The sequence below is a fragment of the Geospiza fortis genome, unplaced genomic scaffold (assembly GCF_000277835.1).
Source record: "Geospiza fortis unplaced genomic scaffold, GeoFor_1.0 scaffold443, whole genome shotgun sequence".
NCBI lineage: Eukaryota > Metazoa > Chordata > Aves > Passeriformes > Thraupidae > Geospiza > Geospiza fortis.
The window spans coordinates 3,412,443-3,437,774 of NW_005054335.1; the positions used below are offsets into that span (position 1 = coordinate 3,412,443).

General features: G+C 38.1%; 1 protein-coding gene across 4 annotated transcripts in view; it reads left to right on the forward strand.

Moving 5' to 3' along the window:
• ARL15 (ADP ribosylation factor like GTPase 15) overlaps positions 1-25,332 on the forward strand; it is a 247,447-nt gene that overhangs the window by 22,149 nt on the left and 199,966 nt on the right. For 2 of the 4 annotated variants that reach the window (XM_005421993.2, XM_031057818.1), the window contains exons 2-3: positions 10,672-10,762; positions 11,355-11,411. The exons of the other annotated variants lie outside the window; for them this stretch is intronic. In XM_005421993.2, coding sequence (XP_005422050.1) covers positions 11,358-11,411 — 54 coding nt within the window. In that variant the 5' untranslated portion in view covers positions 10,672-10,762; positions 11,355-11,357. The remainder of the gene's footprint in view (positions 1-10,671; positions 10,763-11,354; positions 11,412-25,332) is intronic. 4 annotated transcript variants of the gene reach the window in all.

Here is a 25,332-nt window from a genome sequence, read left to right on the forward strand (position 1 = left end):
TAAAGCCGTGACCCGGGTCGCTGTTTTTTTCCTAAACGCTGGAGCTTAGGGCATGCTTCAGTGAACTAAATTGCTACCGCGGACGGGATCAGCCGAGCGCCCGGGCAGCTGGTATTCGGGGGTAGTGTTTATGGCTTTTTAATGAATATTGGCTCCATTCGTCTGTGAAAGATCGTATCGCGGGCGTGCACCTCAGCCGGGATCGTGGCTGGTGTTTGCACTCACCCGCGCACCCTCGGCGGGCAAAAGCCCTGTGGCACGGCTGGCTCATGAGCAGGTGGCTTTGTTTTAGTATGGTACCTGCTTACCTGGTCTTCTCAGCCCAGCAGTGGGGGGGCGTGACGAGCACACCCCATCGCTGCAGTCCTGTTGGCATCCCATTGCTCCAGTCTTGTTGCCTCGAGCCCTGTGCTGTGAACTGATGCCCACTCCTTCGCCGGGAAGTGCTGCGAAGCGTCTGCTGGGGCAGTGAAGAGCAGGCATCTTCTGCCCATCCCTGTTCGTTGTTGGTGTCAAGTGGGACCAGGAAGTATTTGGAGTCAGAATCTTGACTCTGTCATTCATACTTTTTCACACGGGATGCTCACGGATGTACGCTTTCCAGAGAGGCTCATCAAATGCAACAGATGCAAAAGAACATCTGGAGATGCTCTTTTTAATTAACAGAATATTTGCCATGCTGAGATGAGAGCTGCATGTAGTGTCTAGCTTTTCCTTTTCTGACAGCTAACTAAACCAGAAATACATTAAATTAATACTTTGCTATTCTTGTGTCTATGGAGCTAACATTTGTTTTGGTTTATTGTGCCTTGCAACCCCCAAAAAATGTTTTAGGCTCGCCTTTCTGAATTTGAATACTACAGAGAGACACTAGAAAATGAGTCCTGTGTGGTAGAAATGGTAGGCAGACTTCTCTTTAACAGCCTAGTTAATGAAATACTGATAATAAACTTGCTGGGTATCAAGTGCAGCCTCATAGTTCCTTGAGAGCCTGGAGCTGTTTCTGAGATATTTTTTTTCCTTTATAAACTTATGGCCAGATGAAACTGGCCATTCTGTACTTTTTCAAATGCTTGCATTAACCTTTGTGACTGCTACAGGCTGTTGTGTGGAAGGCCAACCACTCTGAGAACAATAAATTTAATAAGCCTTGCAAATTAAGAGCATGTTTTTGTATTAACTAAAGGGGGGAGGGGATTAAATAGCTCTGTTTTTTTTTTTTTTAAATTCCCCTGACTCTTATTCTCCAGCTGATCCTTTTCCGCTTTTTTGTTATCTGGCTTTCTTTGGTGTCAGGTCTAAAAACAGTCATTGATCATGAGGTTCAGGCACCTCAGAAAGTCTGCTCTAACAACAACAACAAAAATTATGATGGTGAGTTAGACAACTAGCTGTGTACACCTGTTTTTGGCTTATTGTCACAGTCTGCCCTGGTGTGAAGATAGGCCTACTCATTTTCTGTGCAAGACTTGAAGTTACAGTGTGAATGTTAGGCTATGGCTGTAGAACAATTGTCTCATTATTTCCATAGCAAAAAGAGCTGTACGTGTTAAGGAATTTTGTGTTTTGTGCATTTATGTTGGGTTCTTGCACATACATGGGCATGAAAAAACGAACAGAAGGTTTCTGGTTCCTCATGTAGGGCACCTGTGTTGCAGCCTCCCTGCAGTGAGGTTTTCTCCCGTGCTTGCACTGTGAGGCAGAGAGCAAAGGATGAGTTGTTTCCTCTTGCAGTAGTGCTGGGACAGAGTATTTGACACGTTTTGGTTATCAGTGGGGCTGAGTGAGGGAGTATAGTGGAAGGAGGTGAGGACAGATGAGGTCAGGTTTGTTGCTGCATGAACTCAGGGGTCAGTGCATCTCCACAAGGAGTCTACCCTCAGCCAGCTTTTCCCAGACTTGCATAGGAAGGTTCTTTTCCTGATTTTAGCTGGATAGGAGCTACATTGATGGAGACGTCTTTTTTCCATTAAGAATCAGATCCCTAGAAGTAATGAACATCTGAAGCACCTTCCAATATCATCAGGCTATTGAAAGCGCTCAAAACCTTCTCAGAGTGAAGTCAGTTGGAGCCAGCTTGGACTATGGCCTAAAACTTTTATGGGCAGATACCCAAAACCTGAGTAATGCCTTCCCTACTTAAAGTGTGATCCTCGATTTATGGCTAATGCCATTTGATAATAAATTGGTACTAAAACAGTATCTCCTGTGATGCTCTGGTCTGTTTTTGTAGTTTTACATTGTAACAAAAAAAGTATCACTGGCCTCTGTATCTTTGATTACTAGAAGAGGCTCTTCAGCCTGGTGCCTCTTATTTTTGCGTTGCTATAATTATGATGTTAGGAGTGGTGTGGTTTTTTTTTTTTTTTTAAATCAACATGATTAAACCAAGTCCAACCTCTAAAAAAGAATACATCTTCACTCAGAGGCACCTTTTACTTGCACGTGTTGTTCTTGTTGTTCTGCTTGCATTTAGTTAACTCTTTTAAAACATACTATGTGAACCCAGCTGCATCAACATAGATTTGCAGGTTTTTGTGACTACATAATCTAGGGTACTGTCTGTAACCTTCTTCAGCTTCATTCTTGCTACATTGCGTCTGGAAGGATTTTAGTGTATTCAGAGACTTGTGCTGGTTGGCCTCTGTTCAGTAGACTATGCTTAATTTAAGGAGTTACGCCATGATGCATCTTGTGAAAAGCATGGCATGTGACCAGTCTTACAGTTCTTGCTTGGAGAACTTGTGGGGAAACAATAAAAATGCTTTGGTTTTTCTTATGTGCTGCTATTACAATGCAGATTTTAAGCTCCTGAGCAGACTTTCACAATATACTTCTTCAGTGGCATCTTCTACACTAGGTAAAGTTCTTACATGCTTCTGTTCAATGTATCAGCCTGATCTGTGTAGTATTTTTAAAAATTTTTAAAAACCGCTTGAGAGAGTGATGTAGAAATTTGAATCTGTCTCTTCACAAAAGAAAGGTGTTATATTTGCCTAAGAGGTTTATGATAAAAACTTGATAACCTGTTTAATTTTGTATTTTTAGCATTTTCATTATGATAACTTTTCCATAAATTATATCCCAAGATACTATGTACTGTCTTAGTTGTAGATAAAAATATTTCTCGGGGAAGTATTGAAGAGCATATTCTGACCTGAAATGGAAGATAACTCTTCTTGGATGATGAACTTCTTCAGCTTTAGTAATTCTTTTTTTCATTTTTTGGGGTCCCTTTTCTGAGGAGTTAAACAGGAACATAGGTTCTGCAATGTCAAGAGAGTGCACACTCCTAGTGTGCTAGAATTCTTGTTGCTTTGTTGGGGATTGGTTTCTTTTAACTATAACAAGTTTGGGTGGGTTCTTGTTGTTCTTTTTACACTTGTTAGCAGATACAAACTATCCTGCTCCAGTATGCATGTACATGAAATCTAAAATTTGGTAAGTTTTTGAGTGAATTCAACTAAATTTTCAAATTTTAAATGAATATATAGATAGGCCTTGAACTGACTTAAGAATTTCTGCTTCGTTTCTGAACAGTCTTGACCTCACAATCTAAATAGTTAGTGTTCAGACAAAGTCTTGGTTGGGGAAAGCTGCATAGTCCAAACTGGTGTTCGTAAAGTGTTAGTTGATATTAAAAAAAAATAGATGTTTTTGAGCAACAATGTTTTGGAACATTAGATGTTTTTTCCTTTTTTGGGCTGCTTACTTTCTTTTAAATAGTTAGACTCTTTAATTTAATTGGACAGGTTAGATTCAGAAAATGGCAATGTGGAATAGATCAAGATCACCTAGTGATTCTGGTATACTTCAGATCCAGTCTTTCCATTGCTGTTGCCAGTTCCATTGTTTGCTGTCTGCAGGTCATAGAAAACATTTTTTTCTCACGCTGCAAATTCGTTAGAGAGGCGTATGTTTGAAGGTAAGAGTTTTACTTCACTGAAACTTTGTAAACCCGTAGATGCTGTCCTTTGAATAAGGAAAAATGGGTTGAGGTCCATACTAGCAACTCTGTATTTTTCTTCTGAGGCACATGTGTGATTTGGATACATTGACTGCAACATGAGCAGCCACGGTCTATAGGCAGGGCCACTTACTGTTTGCTGAACGCCCCTCTCATAGGAATTCTGTCTTTTGTAATGTAACAATGAGGAATGTTTGGGCTCTGTGTTGACTGATCTATCTGCTATAACAACCTTGAAAACTTACACCTTCTGTAGAGCACAAGGGCTTCTATTTTATTATCGTCCCTTCAGTTTGGGAAGTTGATTACGCACAAGGATGGGGGTCTGACAGTTGTTTCAAAATAAAGATATAGCTGAATGCAGGAAAGAAAACAACAGCTGTAAGGTGCATGCAACTGCATTAGTGTTTGGATCAGATGTGAATCTTTCAATTGGAGAAAGTAATGTTTACCTAGGTTTGCATTGCAGAGTGATCGTAGATGACATGAATTTAATATTTTTCAAATCAAACCAAAGATTTACATCACTAATGGGTTTTTACACCACAGGCCTAGATCAGAATTAGTGTCTGAAGCATGTAGTAAGAATACTTGGTCTTCAATTCCAGCTCTTGCTATGTATTACCAGACCATGTTGTTCTGCAGTGTGCTGCTCCTGAATTCTTCAGTCAGACCTCCAAGCTTCAAGGCAACATGGTGATGAATTTCACTAAAGGTTAGGAATGCAAGCTTTTAGTAAGTGAGAATGTCTGCATTTAGTAAGGACAAAATATTCCTTCTAATACCACATGCTGATTAACATTTTTGGCTTGTTGTCAGTATCATCAGCTCATGTTTTTTAATACTGCCAGCTTGTGATGTTTATTCTTTTAAATGGAGTTCTGAAGTTTTGTGATTGTATGAGGATATTAGCTCTCCATTAATAAAAGAAGCATTTTTAGTTTAGTTTAAAACCACAAATGTGGCCCAAAAAGCTGTAAAGCCCTATGAAAAAAACCACAACAGTATTTAAAATGTTGTGCTTCTTTGTGTTTTGGCTCGTGCTGCTCTGCATTATGTTGGTTTTGCTGTTTTTCACTGTGTGCAGGATAACTTTCTGAAGTGCAAACTGTCTGACTATGGCTATATAAAAGTCCTTGTGGACATAAGTAGGGTATTTGCAATCTAACAAAAGATGGCTCATGCCAGAGCTCTTCAGCATACAGAATTTATTTTTTCTCTCTGGCAACCTGGTAAGGTGACTATATTAATTGCCAGTGAGTGTGTAAGTAAGTTCCCTCTATCTGAGAAAGAGACACAAAGCAGGAAATGTAGCTGACAAGTGCTCTTACACTGGATGCAGTCCTGCCCTAGAGCTTTGTTGCTTGTAAGAACAAACAGTAGGAAGAGTATGAATCTTTGATGCTCTGCTGTATGTTTTGGTGGAGGAACAGAAGAAAAATTTGTTCACAGGACCCACATTAGCTTTTGGCTTTGGAGAGTCTGAATAAGCAAGATGACATCCAAGATCCACTAGGAGCTGTTGATATGGGGGAAGTAAGTTTGCAGATTTCTTTCTTTATTATAGCTTGGAGCTTTTGTATGGAAGAAACATCTGTTTTCCACATTCTATTAGCTTTTACAACAACTATTGCTTAGTCTTCCTTTATATGATTTTGACTCTAGTAGAGGTGAAAAACTTAAAACTAATTAAAAGGAAGTAATAATTTTGTAATCTGTAATACAAATTTAATGAGAAATACAAAGGAGCATTGAGAGCACAGCTCTGGCAGTGAATAAGAGGGAGAAGTGAATGCAGAGATTACAAGGAAGTTTCTTGTTTGTGTTTAGTTGTATAAACTGCATATGCTTTGGGTGGGCTGATGCAGAGACAAATATTAAGAATGCATATTGAACCCAGGAAGAAAATCTAGTATCTCTTTGGATATTTGTAATAAAATGGCAGATTAAATTCAGTGTTGATACATGTAAAGTTGCATATATTTTTAGAAGAAGTCACATGGCAGTACAGATGCATGGATAGGCCCTAAAATACCATCAGTACTCAGGAAAGTGAATGAGGATCCTTCTTTAAAATGTCATCTCAACCCAGACATCTGTCAACAAATTTTGAGTATTAAGAAGGAAAAAGAGGGAAAGATCTCATTTTTACATTGCTTAAATATAAGGTTTGCTCATGTCTTACTTGCTGCATTTCTGGTTGCATCATTTCAGGAAGAGTACTTAAAAAACCAAAGAAAATTCAGAGAAGGATGCTCTTCAATGTGTTAATTGAAGAAAAGCAATTTCTTCCATACAAGCAGAGATAAGTAGTTACAGCTCTTCAGTCTGAAGAAAAGACATCTGACTGGTATGAGGAGGTAATAATCTAGATGTCTTTTGAATCAGAAAGAGATTAGGCAATAAGCAATTTTTTTCTGTACAGAAGAACTCACAGTTACAATCCAGGAACTGTGTTTTCATGTGAGTGTAGTTGGATTCTCACTTGAGCAGTAATGTTAGGGAGGTGAAAATGAGTAGACTAGATATTTGTAGAGTGTCTTCAAACACAGGTCCACTGTGGGTCTATATTAAATATGATGTTCAGATATGATGGTAGGAAAACCTGAAGTTGTGATTACTGGAACAAAAGGATAGGTCCGTGAGGTATGATTCCCTGGATATCCTGATGCTTTTCTGTGGACTAAAGGCATCCTCCTCATTATTCCTCCTCATTGAGGAGGAATCTAGAATCAGTTCTTAAACAGGAAATTGCAGTTAGGAAATTGAGATATTCTGAGTGGTGTCCCAGAGTGCTGTCCAGTGTAATCAGAATTTCATTGACTACACAGGAGGTGGGACTTTTCAATTCAGAGGTATTTATGAAGCTACTTAATCTGCTCCAGGGGCACATACCTAACAGATTCCTTCTGCTTGGAAGTATGTATGAGGAAAGGCTATTGGCTTTCTGACATCTGTGTTTTAACAAATATATAACTTTTTATGTAAGGCCCACAACACTGAGTAAACCTGAAACTGTATAGACAACCTGTGTAGAGGGATGATGCACTCTACAATGAGTGCTCTCTTTTCTCAGTACTTTCTTCTTGCCTAGAAACTTGCATAATTTCTGGTTTCAGCAAGACTGGAGAAAAGGTCCAGAATTCTTGAGAAATGTCTCTGCTGTTCTTGCAGCTATTAATTTTCTGCTGGCTAATCTGTATCTTACACTGCCTCAGCCACTGCAGTCCTGGAAACAGTCATGGAAAACTGTTCTACTGAGAATATTGCCTAAAAGAGAGGAGAGCATTGTTCTCTGGTGCATCCACTTGATTACTTTTTATGATGGCAAGAGAGTTCTTGGATCTAGTCCTATTTCCTGTTCACATATCATTGCTTTTCCATCAACAGCAGGTTTCTTCTAGTCTCTAAACTGAGATTTATTTTTCTAATGATTATGTACAAGAAGATTGGTATTTTAGAAATCTAATTATTCAGCATTAGAGGAGAATATGAAAATATTTTCTGTGCCTTTTTTCCCTGAGAACAGTATTAAAAAGAATTCAGGGAGTTTAAATTAGAAATGTTATTAATGGAATTTGCTAGAGGGCTGTGACATCTTGTGCAAAAAGGGGAACCTTGGAATTACTACTTGGAGTTCAGTAGGCAAGGTTAGCAAATAGCAGTTCTGGTCAAAGTTCCTGCTACCTTTACTATAGTGTTGTTGTGTGTGCTTTTGGGTACCCACATGTTCCTTACAACACATAAGCACTGAGAATTTGTTTCAGGCTCCATACTTAAAGGCACCTTAAAACCTGCATATTTTATACACTTGTATTGCTAATTTTTGCAATTTCATACACTGAAGAAGATGCAGGTAAGAACAGAGGTGGAAAAACTTTTGCCTGGAAGATCCAGCAGTTCCAAGTGATTACTGGGTTGTATCACTTCATTATAAATGAGCAGAGGGTACCTTGATCTTAAATGTATTAAAGAAACATATCACCAGAAAAAAACCCTCTAACATCTTCCTTTTCTTGTTTTGCTTTCTGTTTTTGTGGTCTTGGAGCTGTATGCAGTGCTGTAATTTATTTAGGATTATGTCACAGTGAGTTGAGGTTGAGGTGAGTATTTCTGCTGGGTGGCAGAATTGACTGCTCCTGCAGTTCTGTCAGGTGTTGGGTCTCTTGGTTCTTTCCTGAGAATTTTGTTAGGATCGCCCTCCCCTTTTTCCCACCAAGGCTCTTGAGGCTAATGCTTTCAACTCGGTGCTTGAAGTCATCAGTTGCAGAACATGCTCTAATTAATCTTTTCAAAATCTGGTCTTTTGTAAATATTATGAGTAGGGATTTAATCTTGTATTTGCTGACAAAATAGATATTTAAAACAATGGCTTTGTGCATTGCAGACTATGTGCCTGTGTCAGAGCTGAATGAGATTTTTTTAAACACCAAATGCTGAAATTGCTTTGTACTGATAGCAGAATACTTGAAAAAATGGACAGAACATATGCTTGTTGTGAATTGAATGCTGTTCAGCTGCAGGGCAGATATCTTTCTAAGTCATTATAAACAGCCACATTTTTACAAGGTATGATAAAAATAACAAAGTCTTGGGCAAATAGGAAAGTTAGCTATGAGTTTGCTTTCCAGTGGGAGAAATTATTTAATGTTTGTGAGATGACCCTTTGCCTAGGCAGGAGAGTACTTTTTGACAGAGATGCATGCATATATTGTTTGACATATTTGATCTGATGACTCCATTTTTTGCTTTAGACATGTGAAATCACATCTGTGAAGAATTAGTCTTGGTGGAATTGTGTCAAATAAGGTATTTTTCTTTTGTAGTATTTCTAGGTATATTTTTACATTTTTTTCTTTTATTTTCATGCTTACCGTGTAAAATCCTTTCAGAAAGCAACAATAAAAGCAACAATAAACTGTAAGTAAATTACGTGTAAAATTTCCAACAATTGTTTTGTTGCCCAATTGTATGATTCCAAGTGTGAAGAATAAACTCCCCATTGCAGCAGCAGATTATCAACTATGTCTTAATTCAGTGGTCAGACTGATAGTCTGAAGGTTAGTATCACTAAACTTTTAATTATTTAAATCAATTCCTGTCACTTTTTCAAGGATTAAACTGAAATACTTCTGGGGAGGGAATGTTAATTTTCAGAAGAAAGGGCAGGTGAATATAATAAATATTAATAGTAGTGTTGGATTTAATGACCCTTTTTACCACAATAAAATGTAGTTCATAAGCATTTTCTTGGAGGCTTGAAGAAGGGATTATCTTAATATTTCACTGGGAAATGCATAAGGGAAACATTAGTCAGTACTGTATGTGACAGATTTCATGCCTTATAATAATTAAAATAGCCTGTGGTTTTAGAATGTTAACAATAGCAAACCCAACAATAAATAAGTAAGGTAACATGGGATGTAGGTTGTTTTATTTTGTTGAAGCAAGGATCTACAGGGGCTTGCTGGAGAATTTGAACTGCAGCTTAGTTCTCCCACTAATGCATAGCCTGGAAGTAGTGAACAAAAATTTAAAAAAAGAAAACAATTTATAATGCTGTGATTGTCTAGAATAAAAGCAAACTGTATACATGAAGAAGCTATAATGGTTTGCTGCTGCTGCATGTTTATTTCTCTTGCAAGCTGAAATAATAATTTACTTTATATACAAAGCTGTGTCTGCCAGCAACATAGATTCTGCCAGGATACTGAAAATGCAAATCATTCAATGTATCACCCGGTGTTTAAGTATGGGCTTAAATTGCCGCAGACCAAGGTTAAACATTAGGAAGCTTTCTAGTAGAGAGGGTAATGAAGCACTGGACTGAATTGCTTGGGGAAATCATCCATCCCTGGAACCTTTGGAACAAGGTCTGCAAATACTGTCAGGAGGGGTATGGTTTATGATCCCGCCCCACCACTTTGTGTAACTGCAGGACTTCTTGAAGTCAGTTCCTGTTTCTCTGTCAATTTTTTCTTTCTGGGAGAAGCTCACAGCACAAGAGATAGACTTTGATGTTTGGTCTTAAAGCTGAAAAAAAAAATCTGACTAAACTGAAATGGTGTTTCAAGTCAGCATCTCCTTGTCATTAATAGCATGCTAGATTAATTCCAGTAAGAAATGAAAATCAACTGTGCTGTTGAAGTTTGTTTTCAGGTTTTTTTGCTGTGCTTTTTGACTTTCAGACAGTTCAGTGAAATACTGTTTGTTTAAAATTTAGATGTAACACTTAACAGCAAAAGAAAAATGTTGCTAAACATTTTTTTTATTACTTGTAATGAATAAGATCTGTTGTTTTGGGGTTTTTAAATCCCAATTCTATTTAAATGGGTATTTCAATACAATATTTTTTTTTTGGAGGGGGGAAGAAATTAGAAAGCAGATGCTGAAAGGATGTTTTGATTGGTATGTTTGAAGTCTGTATCATCCAACATTTTATCTTAGATGATGTGTGGACTTTTAAAACATGTAATGAAAATGTTCCGCTTGAGGGCTTTAAGTTTTGTCTTTCAAATACCTTATATAAAGTAATTCCTCAATTACTTTTCTGAATAAATAATTGTAAGCTTAGTTTGTTTTACCTAGTTGTATAGGAAATATGGCAAACCTACAGTAGTTTTTATTTTGGTGTTGGAGAGCTGCATTTATTTCCTGGCTTTATTGTGCTAATTAAAGAAGGTGTTTTTCATCTGTTTCATCAGAAATTCGTAGTCCATCCTCAGCCTCTCTGGGTGACTGCAGAAGACATAGAATTGTGGCATCACAGCAGATTGGAAGTTGAGCAAGTTGAGGGTAAAAACTTTTAATATGATTATTCTCAGTTTAAGAACAGATTAAATAAAATGTTCTATTTTTGTGTTCTACTTTAGAAAGCTAAAGCAATAAGGCTCCAGAAATGTGCAAACATTAAATTATATGCATTATTCTGGTATACAGAGGAAGACAGTTTCAATGATGATAAAAGGAGAGGAAAATATAAACACAGAAGCTCTTTACAGTCCACTAAGAGGCCGAAAAGAACTCCATTAAAATGATTCTTGCATATTGTTTTTAAATCAGAGTAGATAAAAATAAATGAGACAGAAAGCTTACATGCAAATTAATAATGTTGTGTACAGGCATTTTTGGGAACATTAGATAAATTGAGACCTATAAAGAAATACTGAACTAGTGAGTGTGAAGGTGTTGACACCTCTACACTTAGCTGCTTCTGTATGAAAGGCAGTATGTATCTGTAGAACCTGAATTTATATGGCATTTTTCTAGGGTGTTTTAATACAGCTTTGAAGAAGGTGTTTCTTTCAGGGGAGAGGGGAGATATGGGAAGAAAAGTAGTTCTTAATAAACAGCATTCTTGATAATGTTTTTATTTTAATTCCTTTAGACTATGTCTGAATGTATCCAGCTCTCATTTGCTGTTTGTAGAATTGGCATTTACACGGTAAGGCAATGTTCTAAGTATTTTTTGTTAGTGTTAATGCCATTTGAGTGAAAAGAAGTTACTTAAGTTTTTTAGGATTGGATTTAAGTAATGCAGATAGCGAAAGGGATTTGTCATGCTAGCTTGCATAAACAGACTACAGTAGATTTTTGTCCTTTTAAAGATTTACTAATACCAGAAGAGAGAAAGTATCTTCCACTTTAGTTAAAAAAAGGTAAAAAAAAAATTCAGCTAGCCTCCTGAGGTGTGAGAAAATTTAGAATTCATGGGCATCAGTTGCTGAAAATTCTTGCGTAATGTAATTGTTGGAGAGTTTATGTACATTTGCCATTAAATATCTATGATGTTTGAGTAATGTCACATATTAAAACATGTTAGCTAAATGCACATATTTTAAGTTTTTTCTGGAGAGCCTTAACATTTTGGAAATGCTTTTAAGTTAGACTTAGCAAAACTTATATAAAAGAAATAAGAAGTTTACTTCAGTTATGTGTCCCAAATATGCTAGCATTTTTTTTCTGCTCCCAGTTCTTCTAATTAATGTTGAGAACACTTAGATGAATTTTTTTTTTTTGGAAGAAATTAACTTTAATTAATACATTACAATAATGTAGTGTATACAGAGCTTACACAATGTATATGACTTGATTTCTCAAATCATGCTTCATATCGTGGAGCTTTTGGAGTGGGAATGCTGCTCCTTCTGATAGCAGAAGGAGCAATTTTCAGGAGGAAGCCTGGAACATACCACTTCATACAGTCAAAAGTATGGATGAGTTTTGAATAACAGTGATGAGGGCTATGTGCCATCAGTAAATCTTGAGGACAGAATCTCAAAGCTTAACATTTGCTTTTGGTTCCAGGTAGTGTTAAATATCTGCTTGAGGTTTTTTCCCCATAACATTTGCCTGCTTTCTGTTTTCAACATCTAAAAGCCTGTTAAATGGTAGAAAAGATGAGTCAAAGGCATATTTCCTTATGGTATTTAAATTTCTTAGGAAGACTTTCTGTCTAAAAATTATTGTGTGATAAGAGTATACTATCTTAAGGATCAGAGAGGGTTACAGTCCGAGGTTTCAGTGACTACAAGGTACTCAAATGTTCTGCTAGTTCTTTAGAATGCTAGAGTAAGCTGCTCAAATTAATTTGAGAGAATGTCCAAGTATAAATATGTGTGTAATATAGACCTGGATATGAGAAGGTAAAATGTAGTACATCCTCTGATAGTAATCAGTTCTGTTTTAGTTTAAAATAGGTCAGGTGTTGTCTATATACTCAAGTGCTCTGCTAAGTTGTGGTAATTGCAGTTATAGTGATAGTTAAATAACTGGTATCTCACTCTGACCTTTTGGGCGGCAAAATACTTAATTTTATCAAATGTTTTAAATTGAAAAATAAAACCTGCTTGCTTAATTTATTAAAATGCTGAAAGAAATTGATTTCATTGACTGCTGGTACTTAAGGGGGGATAGTGAGGAGATGATGACTAGGCTTCAGAGCATCTGGAGAGGCAGTATTATGGCCATGGTGTACCAGGCAGGGCATGCCGTGTAAAGTGCATTTGAAGGTTAAAGTAGTTCCTTTAGGAAAATGCTAGCTGCAGAGGGTACTTGCTTACATGAAATGCCTCTCACTGGAAAGTTTCAGATGATCTGACTGGAGGGTAGGCTTGTACAGTTTTGGTGTCATAGTAAACAGAGAGGCCTACTGAAGTGAGAGCTGTGCAGAAGGACAGTGTGACAGTTTCTGCCTCTGCCCCATACCCTTGCTTGTGCTTGCCCCTGCCAGCATATTTGTTACTCAGGTGTGTCAGAAGTCTGGCAGCTGTTAGGTATTGAGTGCTCCATACTGATGTCAAGAAGCAAACCTCCACAAAACTCCAGTTCATGTTTCCCTTCTAATTAATTCCTTGGGTGTTGTGCTTTCTGCTGCATGCTATTTTGCAGATTCAGTTGATTTTCCATTTGCTAGCTGATTGATTTTTATCCAAAATCTAAGCAGTCTCTCAGATGCCAGTCCTTAGCAGCACCATGTGTTCAGCTTGTACTGCGGTACTGGGACGCTTCCTGTTCTGCATGTCCTCATAGTACAGTGCTGTAAGTAAGGTTCTTAGTCCTTTGGACTAAAGACATCTCAACTGTTAGCCTGTTATCAAGCTGCTTATCAGTAACATTCTAAAGCACCCATTACATCAGCTATACCACACCATTAAATTGGCTTCCTGTTTTTATGGAACATATTATGAGATGGGGGAAGAGTTTATACGGTGATCTGTGGCAAAACAGCCTGTGCTGCCTGCTGTGAGGAGAAAACCTACATCTTTGCAAGAATACAGGAGGAGATGTAATGCCTATTTCAGGTGAATTAACTAGATGAGATTACTTTTAAAGTGTATACCCTTGAAGGGAGGAAGAGCAAAGCAGAGGTGGTTAATATGAAAACTATAAGATTTTTGTAGGGGTCTGAAACTGATAGATGTTTCTGTCTAAAAGGAAAACATTATCATAAACTCAAATGAAAACTTTTGTGATTAAGAGATCAGCCAGCCAATGAAAATAAAACTCAGCTTGTTTCACATAGCTTCTCTCAGAAGTTTTTCAGGTGCAGGTTTCTGCCTCTTCCACCACACTAGCATCTGCATCAGATGTGTCAATTGGATGTGTGGGAGCAGGCAGATGAATTTGTGAATCTGCGTGACTGTGGAGACTGTAAGCATATGACAGCTTGTAACAAAGGCTATAATTTATTTTCTTTCTGTTTCTGATTTAATTTTCTTAATCAGGTAAAGATCCTATTAAAATAATGATAGAGAATTCTACCTATGTGAACTGCAGAGGGAAAATAGTCCACTTTTTTTGTCTTGTCAAACAGATTTTATGATAGAGCACTTGCCACCTTTATACATATTGAAACACTTGCCATCTTTATACTCCATCTTGGAAACTGTGTGTGATTGTGTTCCTATGCATATACTCTGGAACGTTCTCTGATACTTTGTCCTAGCCCTTGGACTTTTTTATTTTCATCCATTTGCATATAATTTAAAGCTTTTTTCAACAGGGGTAATAAGGCATTCTTTCTGTCCCTAACCTTTAAATGTGACTGCAGGAACATGCAAAATGTAATTTTCATGTAACTTGTTGTTTTAGAAAAACAAGGACAAAACCCTCTACAGGGGTCAGAACCATGCAAAAATACCTGAGGAGGCCAAGTGGAAGCATGGTCTTTTACTGGTGTATATTAGAATGTAAAATACTGAAAAATGCATTTTCCTGTTTCAGGAAATGAAAAAGTAAGTTCTTCTTGATTTCAAAATATGGCATCAGTAGATAAATAATTTTGTTTCAAAGCAGCACAAGGATAACAAAAAGATCCCTGTAGCTCTTTCTGCTTTCAAATGCTGGGTATGGCAAAGGCAATGCACTGTGGCAACATTGCATCAATGCTGGCATCTTCTTCCTGAAAATCATGAGTAACTGATATTTTAGTTTTAGTAAGCTCTTAGCTTGAATTTGAATGCAATGAGAAGTGGAAATTATGCATTTCTACAGCTTTGCTTGCTATAGTTTATATATGGTCGGTACAGTAAATGATGCAAATGTGCTTTTAGTTTTCTGGTTTACTTTGGACTTCCTTGCATTTGTCTTTGTTTATAGTGATAAATTCATGTCTTGAAATGGTTTGGCTGGAATGAGCTGTTGTACTAAGGAATTTGTCTGATGTTAGAACAAAAGAGAAATAACATTTACTCATGAAGTGGTGGAGAGGAAGCTCTTAAAAGAAGAGAAATCAACTAAGCCAGCAACTAAAGGCAGCCATGAAATAGGAGGTAATCATGGGAACATGCCTGGGAGATTCCTGGAGCTAGCCTGTGACTTAGAGTGTGGAAAGCTTCATATGAGACTCTTCCCCTCCCTAACATGGTTTCCCATTGGAAAATACCAAGTTAAAGTAATAACAGTGTTCATATAGCATATCCTGCCTACTCCTCCCTTTCCCATGTCGTGTCCTTGACATGAGCAGCATAACAAAAGCACAGAAGTGCAGCAGGAAAAAGTCTTTTTATGTGCTACCCTTGGGGAAATGCGGATAATTCCATTCACGGTCACTGCTGATATTCTGTGGATAGCCTGTTGGAAAGGAAAGGTCTAAATGTTTTTAACTTCCAGCCTTAAATGAAAGGTTCTTGCTATCAGCTGAGTTTTGGCAGTGACTTGCATTGGGTGGGACTGTGCCTGCTTTGTTGTTGCAAACCAGTAGTCAAGCTGCTTGAACCACGCTAGTTGTGATTTGCGTTGCTACCAACCTAAACAGGAGAAAGAGGGGCAGAGTGTCCTGATGCATATGTCACTCTGTGCACGTGAATATTAGATACATTGTGGGTTTTGTACTATAAGCTGAGACTTTCCTTTCTACTTTTCCTGAAATAAAGGAACAGTTATAACATCTTTTCAAACGAGGAAAGTAAAGACAGGTGAAGGGGGAGAGCATCAAGACTGGGCCAGGAGTGTGGATCAGAGTACAATTCTCTTCCCTGTCTTTCCACAGAGTTCCTTGGTTAAAGTGAACTGTGCTGACATTGCTGAGAGTGTCTCCTTGTGACCAGAGCTCATGTTACCTGCTCAAAGAGCTCAACAGCTTGGTGCAGCCAATGCTGCTGTGACAGCATTGCTTCCCTGGGCTACTCAGTGACATACACTGGGTTTCCAGCTCTTTGAGAAACTCTGACAATTGGTAATTGATTTCACTGGAAAGGTATGGTTTGCCAAGTTAGCCTGTTAATTTTTGTCAGAATCTCCGTTGGACAAATTTGCAAGTTGGAATAGAGCTTTGTCCTGGGCTAGGGACTCTATGAATACAGGTTTTGTTCCATCTGATTTGTCGCTGCTGTCCATGGCTCCTTCCTGCTCTAGAGAACATCAGTGTTGTTCCACAGGCTATTAGCTTTAGGGAGGACAACAGGAAAAGCCCAGATCATCATTACAAAAGTCTCTAATCTCTTCTGTTCAGACAAGATGCTGTTCAATTTGCTTTTATCAAAGCTGTGGGGTTAGTTATCCTGTACATACGTGCTGTTTTGCTTCTCCCCTTTGGAAGTCAGCATTCCTAATCTTCATTCTTGCTGCCTGTCCAAAAAACAGTTGTGTAATGTGTTGTCAAATGTTGTATTTTGCCTTCATGGTGCTCCATATGGAAAATAAACTACTCTTGTTAGGCTCTAGTGATGCAGGGAGTGATGGTATGAGTATGGAATTTTTCTGATCTCCTCTGCTGGGCATCCTTTTTTGGTGTAGTTTGCAAAGTAGCCTCTCTAATTACAAAATGAAAAAAAATTATTATTATAGGTATAAAAGATAATTTGTAACTACATTGTGAAATAAAAATATTCAAAGTTTGGACAGTCTCCTATGAAAAAATGATCTGTTTGAAATCAGAGATGCCCTCAGATTGTGGACTTTGACAGATAGCAGGGGATTCAACTAATGTTGAATTAGTGGCAAATTGCAAATATATTAGTTCACTGTGTCATTTGAATTATTGAGTGGGCGAACTAGAAGTGGCTCTTCAGGGGAAGTGAGTTTTTTCTTTCATGTTCTATAATCCTGTGGTTGGGACCATGCATAGCAATGAGATATGCAGAAGAGCAAATTGATTTGCAAGGATTCCTGACTGGGCAATTCTAAGCTGTGATAAAAACAAGCTCCCTGTGATTATGGTCAAAGTTGCATGCTCTGCTGTTTGTGCACATGCAGTCATATCCTCTACCTTGTGCAGTTGGATAAGTAAGAATCTAATAGGTGATCTGCAAGTGGAAATACGAAGCTACAGTAATATGTATCACTCATAATATTTTGCATGTAGCTGCAGGGGTCTTTTTATTGCTCTTTTTTTTTAGTCATAATCTTGCCAAAAACTGTGTTGCTTTTGCGTATGAGTTGTAAAGTATATGTTGTTAGTCTGTATTTGCCTTTAGCAGCAATTGGAAAACCACAGAGCGCTACAAATTATGCTTGCAGAATAATTGCATCTTTCACAAGACTCCATATTACACCAGAAGTGGGAAAAGTTTGTTCTGCAGCTCCTAAGCTTCTGTTCTGTGAGCTCAAAAATTGTCTGTTAGTCTTAGAGTGAGAGAAGATTGCTTTTTCCTGTGAACATGCATGCACTGTATCCTGAGGCCATCAATGATAAGTTACTATTATGATTGCTACTGTAAATAGTTCAACTCTGTTTTCTGAAGACATCCTGTGTTTGTTCAAGAACAGGTATCTGTTAAGGGAAGAAGTCATACAAGTGGATAGTAGATTAAAAAAAAAAAGGAAGTGTATCAAATGCCACAAAATTTAATCTGTTCACAATTTAGCTTTTTTTTTTGGTGGAAAGACACTTCTAATTCTTACCATCACTATACGTATATCCATGGTGTTTTTAGTTTTTCTTCTCCCTCTAAAATTGAAAATGTTTGCCTAGGTGTTGAAGTTAGTTTTCAAAGTGGTTTGCTGAATATCCATTGCTACAGCTTCTTTATAATTATAGTCTGCTGTCTTCAAAGTAGTTTGAGATTGTATTCATGTGTAATTAAATCCATAAATGCTTTTGGAAAGGCTGTCTACAGCATCCTTTAGAGCCTTTTAAAGTAAATAGTGCTTTTAGATCTACCTTCTATTACAGTGTTTATATTTTGAATAGTTTGATTATATTGCATACAAATCATAAACCTAGTTATATTTTGTCATATGAAAACTTTTGAGTGCCATTTCATTTTTATGGCAAGGGTTTATATAGTACAAAACTATATTGAATTTTCACTGTGTTTATATTGCTGGGTATTATCTTGTTTAAGAGTAGAAAACAACAGTGTTTGATAGATGTCATAAATTCATACTATGGTTCCACTCTTATGACCATATATACCTAAATTTCAATAGGAAGCTTTTAAGTAAGTGTTACTAGGATCTCAGATGCCATTTTGGGCAATAGACCTTTAGGAAATGGTAAAAATGTGAGAGGTGGTATAAGAATTTTCTTTGTCAGGGAAAACAAAGCTACATACAGCTATGGCATGGTGTGTTATAACCAAGATTTTAAAATTCTCTTTCTGGTATTGTCACAATTGCCTGTGTCCAAGCAGGACAAAAATCTAGTACCTCTATTTGCAGCAGTGTTTGTCTTGGGGCTTCCCAAACTTACAGCTTGATTTTTACTTTATTTAATGCTACCAGTGAATGTTCTAGACTTACCTTGTTTCACTCAATCCTTCTGGTGTCTTCAAGACCTCACTGACACAAATTATTTGCCATGCAATTATTTTAGCATAGAATGTCCTGTGTTGGAAGGGACCTGCAAGGATCATTGACAACCCAAAAAATTCCAGCATGTGCATTTTCAAAATCCTTCTTGATTCAAATACTGGGACCTTTACACATTACAGAAAAATAACATTGGTGGATCTCCAGATACAATCCTGCAAAGCTTCTCATCTGAAAGAGGGTTTTTTAAAATTAGAGTAGGGAAAACAGCAACAGCCAATGGAATGAAATGTCCCACTTTCTCCTCCTCTTCTCCAAATCGAAGTGTAATTTAAGAGAGGGACACACAAGTCTCCTGTATGTTTCCTGGGCTTCCAGCTGGATGGTGATGATAGAACTGAGAGCAGCTGCTCAGTAGCATTTTCAAAACTTCATTTTAGCCTTGGGCACATGCTGGCACCATGTTGAACAGATCCATAATCTTCCAGTGTTTTCTTTTTCAAAACAAGGCAACATGTTTCCATGCCATAGCTGGGACTTTTACAAGGACATGTAGTAATATAGGACAAGGGAGAATGGCTTTGAACTGAAAGATTTAGGTTAGATGTTAAGGAGAAATTATTTGCTGTTAGAGGTTGCTGTGAGAAACTGTGGTTGCCCCATCCATGGAAGTATTCAAGGATAGATTGGATGGGGCTTTGAGCAACCTGGTTTAGTGAAACATGTCCTCAAAATTAATAGATGTTGCATCTCAGGCAAAAACCACGACCTATTTTTTTTTGCTTATCTTTGCCTCAAATTCCATTAATCATGGATTTTTTTAACCACTCTTTACTCTGTAATGTAGTCAGACAACATACACATTACCTTAATGGAAGACAATTATTTGTACCCCAATTCTGAAAGTGCACACACTTCCAAAACATGTGAGATTTTGTTTCATAACAAGGCCCGTGTTTTGTTAGTGGTGTCTTGGAGATCTGCTTACTTCATTTAGTTGTCATCTTGGATTTAGTGGAAGACATTCCAGTGCAATTCTCTGGAATACATACGTGTAAGTAATAACCCTTCTGTACACAGTCATACCTAGAGGCCGAACAGAGGTTGATGCTCTGTTCCATACTGACTCAAGTCTCTGCTGTGACAAGCGAGCTACAGGCAGACAGGGTTACCTCAAACGCATCAGTGTATTGGGAAACCATGCAAGATCTTGCCACGTGCACTTCTTGTCTGTGTGTGGAAAAAGAGGTGGGATTGGTTGTGAAGTTGAATCTTTATAGGCAAAAGATCTGGAACCATGGGGGGAAAGTGAGGCAAATGTCTTGATTAAGACTTGACAAAGACTTCTGGTTATTGACATCAAGATTTGTGTTTCAGATGCTTTTGCCTTGCTCTTCATAAGAGTTGTGTGTTGTTTTTTTCTCTGCTTGAATTTATTGGCCATGGAAGAGAATGAGTCTGCTAAGAGAGAGGCTTATGAGCAGATTGGATCATATAGTGGGATGTTAGAAAGAAGTAACTCTTGGTTTCAGTAGTTCTAAAATGCTTTTTGCCATGCCATCTCACTTGACTTTGAACAAGAACATGATTCTGAAAGGGATCAAATGTGGAAATACACACTTTGTCATGTCAGATTAAAAAGCAATGGCGACGGTAGGTAACAACCCCAAATACTGGACCTCAGCTTTGCAGGAAAGAATAATATAGGGATCATAAAAGAGAATTTTAAATCCAAATAACCCATAAATAAGTAGGCCAAAACATATATTTAAAAAGAAAAAGAAAGAAGAAGAAAACCAACCAAAAACTGAACTCCAAACAGCTAGAAAACCCAAAAAACAACTACTGTGGAGTAAACTAAGTTTAACTGAGGCTCTGGAACTATTGGATAATGAGCAAGAAAACCACAATAAAAGAAACTTTTGTTTTAGGTATGTTTTGTACTGAGCCTGTAATTAATTAATCTTTTATAAGCTATCACTCTCCAATAATAATTTAGTGGTTGACAAATCAGTTCTAGATGGAGAATATGAATAAAGCTCTTAGTGAGTACAAAATCTGAATGTATTTGAAATGCCTGTGGAGCTCATCCTCATGATGGTTTTATTATTCCATATGCTTGTATTCCCAGATCTCACAGATAGTGGCTCAACTTTCCCAATGAGACACAAGCTATTTTGTTTTTCAGCAGGCTAAACTGAGGTGTAAAATGAAGAGAATTTACTGATATTCCACAGCAAGTTGTGTGCAAGATCTTGTGGTTCCGATTCACAATGCATGCCTTGGCTGATTGGTGTCTGGGCATTTGAATACTTATATAAGCCTTCTGCTCTTTTTATCATTGAAATTAGAACATAATTAGAACGAAAATGTTGTGATTCCAAATTTGTTTGCAAATTCTAGCATGGGATTCAGAAAGAGGGGTTTTGTGGCTTCTTTTGTGGGAGTTAAGGATTTTCTCTTTGAAAATTCTGTAGTGTGGGAAGCTCTTTCCTGAGGAAGGAAGATGTTAGTAATCTGCTCAAGTTCTTGAATAATATTGCAAAGAATGCCACTTAATTTCATGTTGTCACTTCTCTGTTCTCCTCCTTCTCCTCCTCCTCCTTCTTTCAAGCTTTGTTTACACGGGTGCTTTATATGAGATATGTGCACCAGGTAAGCTGGTATCATTTTTTTCTCCTAGCATCTGGTGCAAATGAACTAACCATTTTTTCCCCATATATGTTAACTGTGATATTGTGTGTGACCAGGGTTCAAGATTTTCTGCTTTTGATTCCCTATTCCTCTCATTGCTGGAATATTTTTGTTAAGAAAAGCTGCCTGTGTTATATTTCAGCATGTGTATTGCCTGCTTACTGTAGCAACTGCCGCAGGGAATGACTTCTTTTCTTAAGGAAAAGTGGAGGACAGAAAAGAAATTATCAAAGTGTTATATAAATTTTTACTATTATATGCTCATTATGTTGAACTATTGCAGGTCTCTGTGTTGCTGCTTAGGCACTGGACACTGCTGTATTTCTTAGCTCTTAAACTGACATAAGTAACTTTCTGTTGGCTTTGTCTGTGTTTTGTACTGAAAGCAGACTCCTTATTTGAAGAATAGGCTTTGAGTCTTGGTGGGGTTTTCCAAGATTATTTTGGGATATCAAAAAAAGTCTTCCTGTAAAGGTCTTTTTTAACAGCTTTTTTTGGGTTGGACAAGGTTGAAATACTTTTTGGAAGAAGGGCTTAATAGAGAAAAGTGTTTTATAGGTAGGTGACTTAGAGGATTTATGTGTTGCTGATGCAAAAGTTCATGGCACAGATTGTGAAGTATAAGAAGCCTCAGAAATAGGGAGTCTCCCTTAATGCACAAATGTTTATGTTTTTCTTGTTCACATGATAACATCATAACAAATAGAGCTGAAAGGAGCAAGAGTCATCTAATTAATTCCTGGCTCAGAAGCGGGATGAACTATGACCAAACCAGTTCTGTCCAGGCTGCTTTTCTGAAAAAAGCCACATCAGGTTCTATAATCTCTTCTACAAACTCTTCCTGAGCTCAACTAGCCCTACTTTCTACACACTGTTTTTCTAAGATCTAGCCTAAATTTCTTGTTAATATTTCTTGCTTCAGTTTAAACTTTTTAGCTCAAGGTTACATGGGGCTTTGAGCAACCTGGTCTAGTGGAAGCTGTCCCTGTCCTTGCCGGGGAGATTGGAATTAGATGATCTTAATGGTCCCCTCCAACCCAAACATTCTATCATTCTTTGTCTTACAGACAGCAAAAAGGTGCACTCTTTACTGGATTTAAAACTGCCTGGATTGCTGGGCCCAGAGAGTGGTGGTGAGTGGAGTTACATCCAGCTGGTGGCCACTCATGAGTGGGGCTCCCCAGGGCTCAGCACTGGGGGCATCTCTCTTTAATATCTTTGTCAATGATCTGGACGAGGCGACCGTCTGGACCCTTACTCATTTTGCAGATGACACCAAGCTGGGTGGGAGTGTTGATCTGCTGGAGGTCAGGAAGGCTCTGCAGGGGGATCTGGACAGGCTGGATCATGGGCTGAGGCCAGTGGTGTGAGGTTCAATGAGGCCCAGTGTCAGGGTCCCACCTGCCCTGGGGTCACAACAGCCCCAGGCAGCTCCACAGGCTGGGGCAGAGTGGCTGGAAAGGACCTGGGGGTGCTGGTGACAGCAGCTGAACATGAGCCAGGCTGTGCCCAGGTGGCCAAGAAGGCCAATGGCATCCTGGCCTGGATCAGCAATGGTGTGGCCAGCAGGGCCAGGGCAGGGATTGTCCCCCTGTGCTGGGCACTGCTGAGGCCACACCTCCAGTGCTGTGTCCAGCTCTGGGCCCTCACTGCAGGAAAGGCACTGAGGGGCTGCAGAGAGTCCAGAGAAGGGCAATGGAGCTGGGGCAGGGTCTGGAGCACAAGTGCTGTGAGGAGCAGCTGAGGGAGCTGGGGGTGTCTATCCTGGAGAAAAGGAGGCTCAGGGGTGACCTCATCACTCTCTACCACTGCCTGAAAGGAGGCTGTGGCCAGGTGGGGTTCAGCCTCTTCTCTGCCAGCAAGCAATATGGTAAGAAGAAATGACCTCAAGCTGTGCCAGGCAAAGTTCAGAGTGGATATTAGGAAAATGTGTTCCTAATCTACTATTTGTACTTAATATCCACTAATACCCACCATCAATATTCCACCATGGAAAGGGTGGTGAAGCTTTGGAACAGGCTTCCCAGGCAAGTGGCTCCTTCATCAACCCTTGGGGTATTTAAAAGGTGTGTAGATATGGCACTAAGGCATCTGTTTTTGTGGTGGACTTGGCTGTGCTGGGTTAACGCTTGGACTTAAAGATCATAAAAACATTCTCTAACTTAAATGTTTCTAAGATTCTTTCCTATGTATAATAGTAAACTTTGAACTAAAAAACTAATTTCAAAATGCATCCAGCATTGGATGGTATTTGGTTTACAGGGAGTATGACTTGCTATGTAATTAGATTTCAGTCCTTAATTACTTGCATTTCATAGAACTGTAAAAAAACTTGAGTTGGTCTCACTGAAACTGCAGGAAAAACAAAAACTCTCCAAAACCTCTCAATTTTTAGCATTAGAGAATTAAAGCATTACTTTGTTCTGGCCAGGATGTGCAACAGAACAATTTCATCCCCACACTGCCTGGGTTGTGCAGAGAAAATCATTCAATCACACATAATTTTTACTGGATTTTTCACATATTGATACAGTCAAAACCCAAAGAAATTAATTGTTTCAATATTCAGTGGTCCCAAGTTACACAGTTCTTTGTATTTGGTTTCCAATTGGTTATTGATCTCTTCACCTTTGATGGTTCTCATTCTTTGTTTTCTTACCTATGTTTTCCCAAAACCAGGAGTCTCCAGCCATGCCAGCGGTGATTTTGGAGCTGTTATCATAAATGGTCCTTATCTTTTATGTATCTTCTGTGTTACTCCCAGTCTGCTCAGATGTTAAGTCCTTTGAAATGAAACCTTAAGTCCTTTACCCTGGGCAAAGGTGAACAAAACCCCTGACTAAAGTTATATAAAAAATTTAAACTTGGTATCATTTCTAACAGGATGTGGAAGGAACCTTTAAGATCATCAGTTCCAACCATCCTTCCATGGGGAGGGACACCTTCCACTATCCCAGGTTGCTGAGAGTGCCTTTCAACCTGGCCTTGAACAATGCCAGGGATGGGGCAACCTGTGCTGGTGCCTCACCACCCCCACAGTAAGGAATTTCTCCCTAACATCTAACTAAACTTCTTTTCTTTTAGTTTAAAGCCATTGCCTCTCATCACTCTCCCTCTTATTTATTTATGTATTTTATTTTATTAATTTAATTTTATTCATCTGGTTATTTTTGGTTTAGTATTCAGTTTTATTATTGTTTTATTATTACAGACCAAATAAATAACTCCAGTGAAGGTGTTTACTATGATCTTTTACAGAGAGAACTCATTCTATTTGTGATTTAACACTCAGAAAGTTGCTAAAAGTTGGAAATGTGTCTATAGGGCTAAGCCAATATATGTGATTTTTATGAAATATAGTGTTCTTTCTTTTTTTTCTTTCTTTTTTTACTGCTAAATATTTGAACAAATTGTAAGTTTGCTTCACATTCTGGTTGCATGTCACCAAAAGCCAATTATTGGCGGTTGTACCACAACTTTCTTCAGCTTTGTCTTCAGACAGTTTTTGCTGTTTTTTGTAACTTAATGTTTTGGTAACAAAACATTAGATTACAAAAGTATCAGTTTTCTAGGTTTTCTCTTAATTTGTTCTTTAATTATATGGTCCTACTTACCTGAATTAGAAGTTTAAAAATCTGTTAGAAGGGTAGTAATTTTTTATGGAGGAGAGTTTCTTGATTTCCCCCACCAGTTTCAGATTGTTCCTGTGAGCTGAAGGGGCAAATAGCAGTCCTTACCAAGTAATGTGATTTTTTTTTTTTCAGTGCTGTCACTATCAAAATGGCAAAGTTGAACTGTCAGCTTGAGCTGGTTCAGTATATTTACAAGACAAGATACTGTGCAGTTGGTTTTAGACTCTTTTATCTTTGACATACCCTTATAGTTTCTGATCAGCAGGTCCTAACTGTCTTATGAGGTGAAATTAATGTTAAACTTCTCCATTTTGTAGGAAACTTAGTGTGAATACCCCTCTTTAA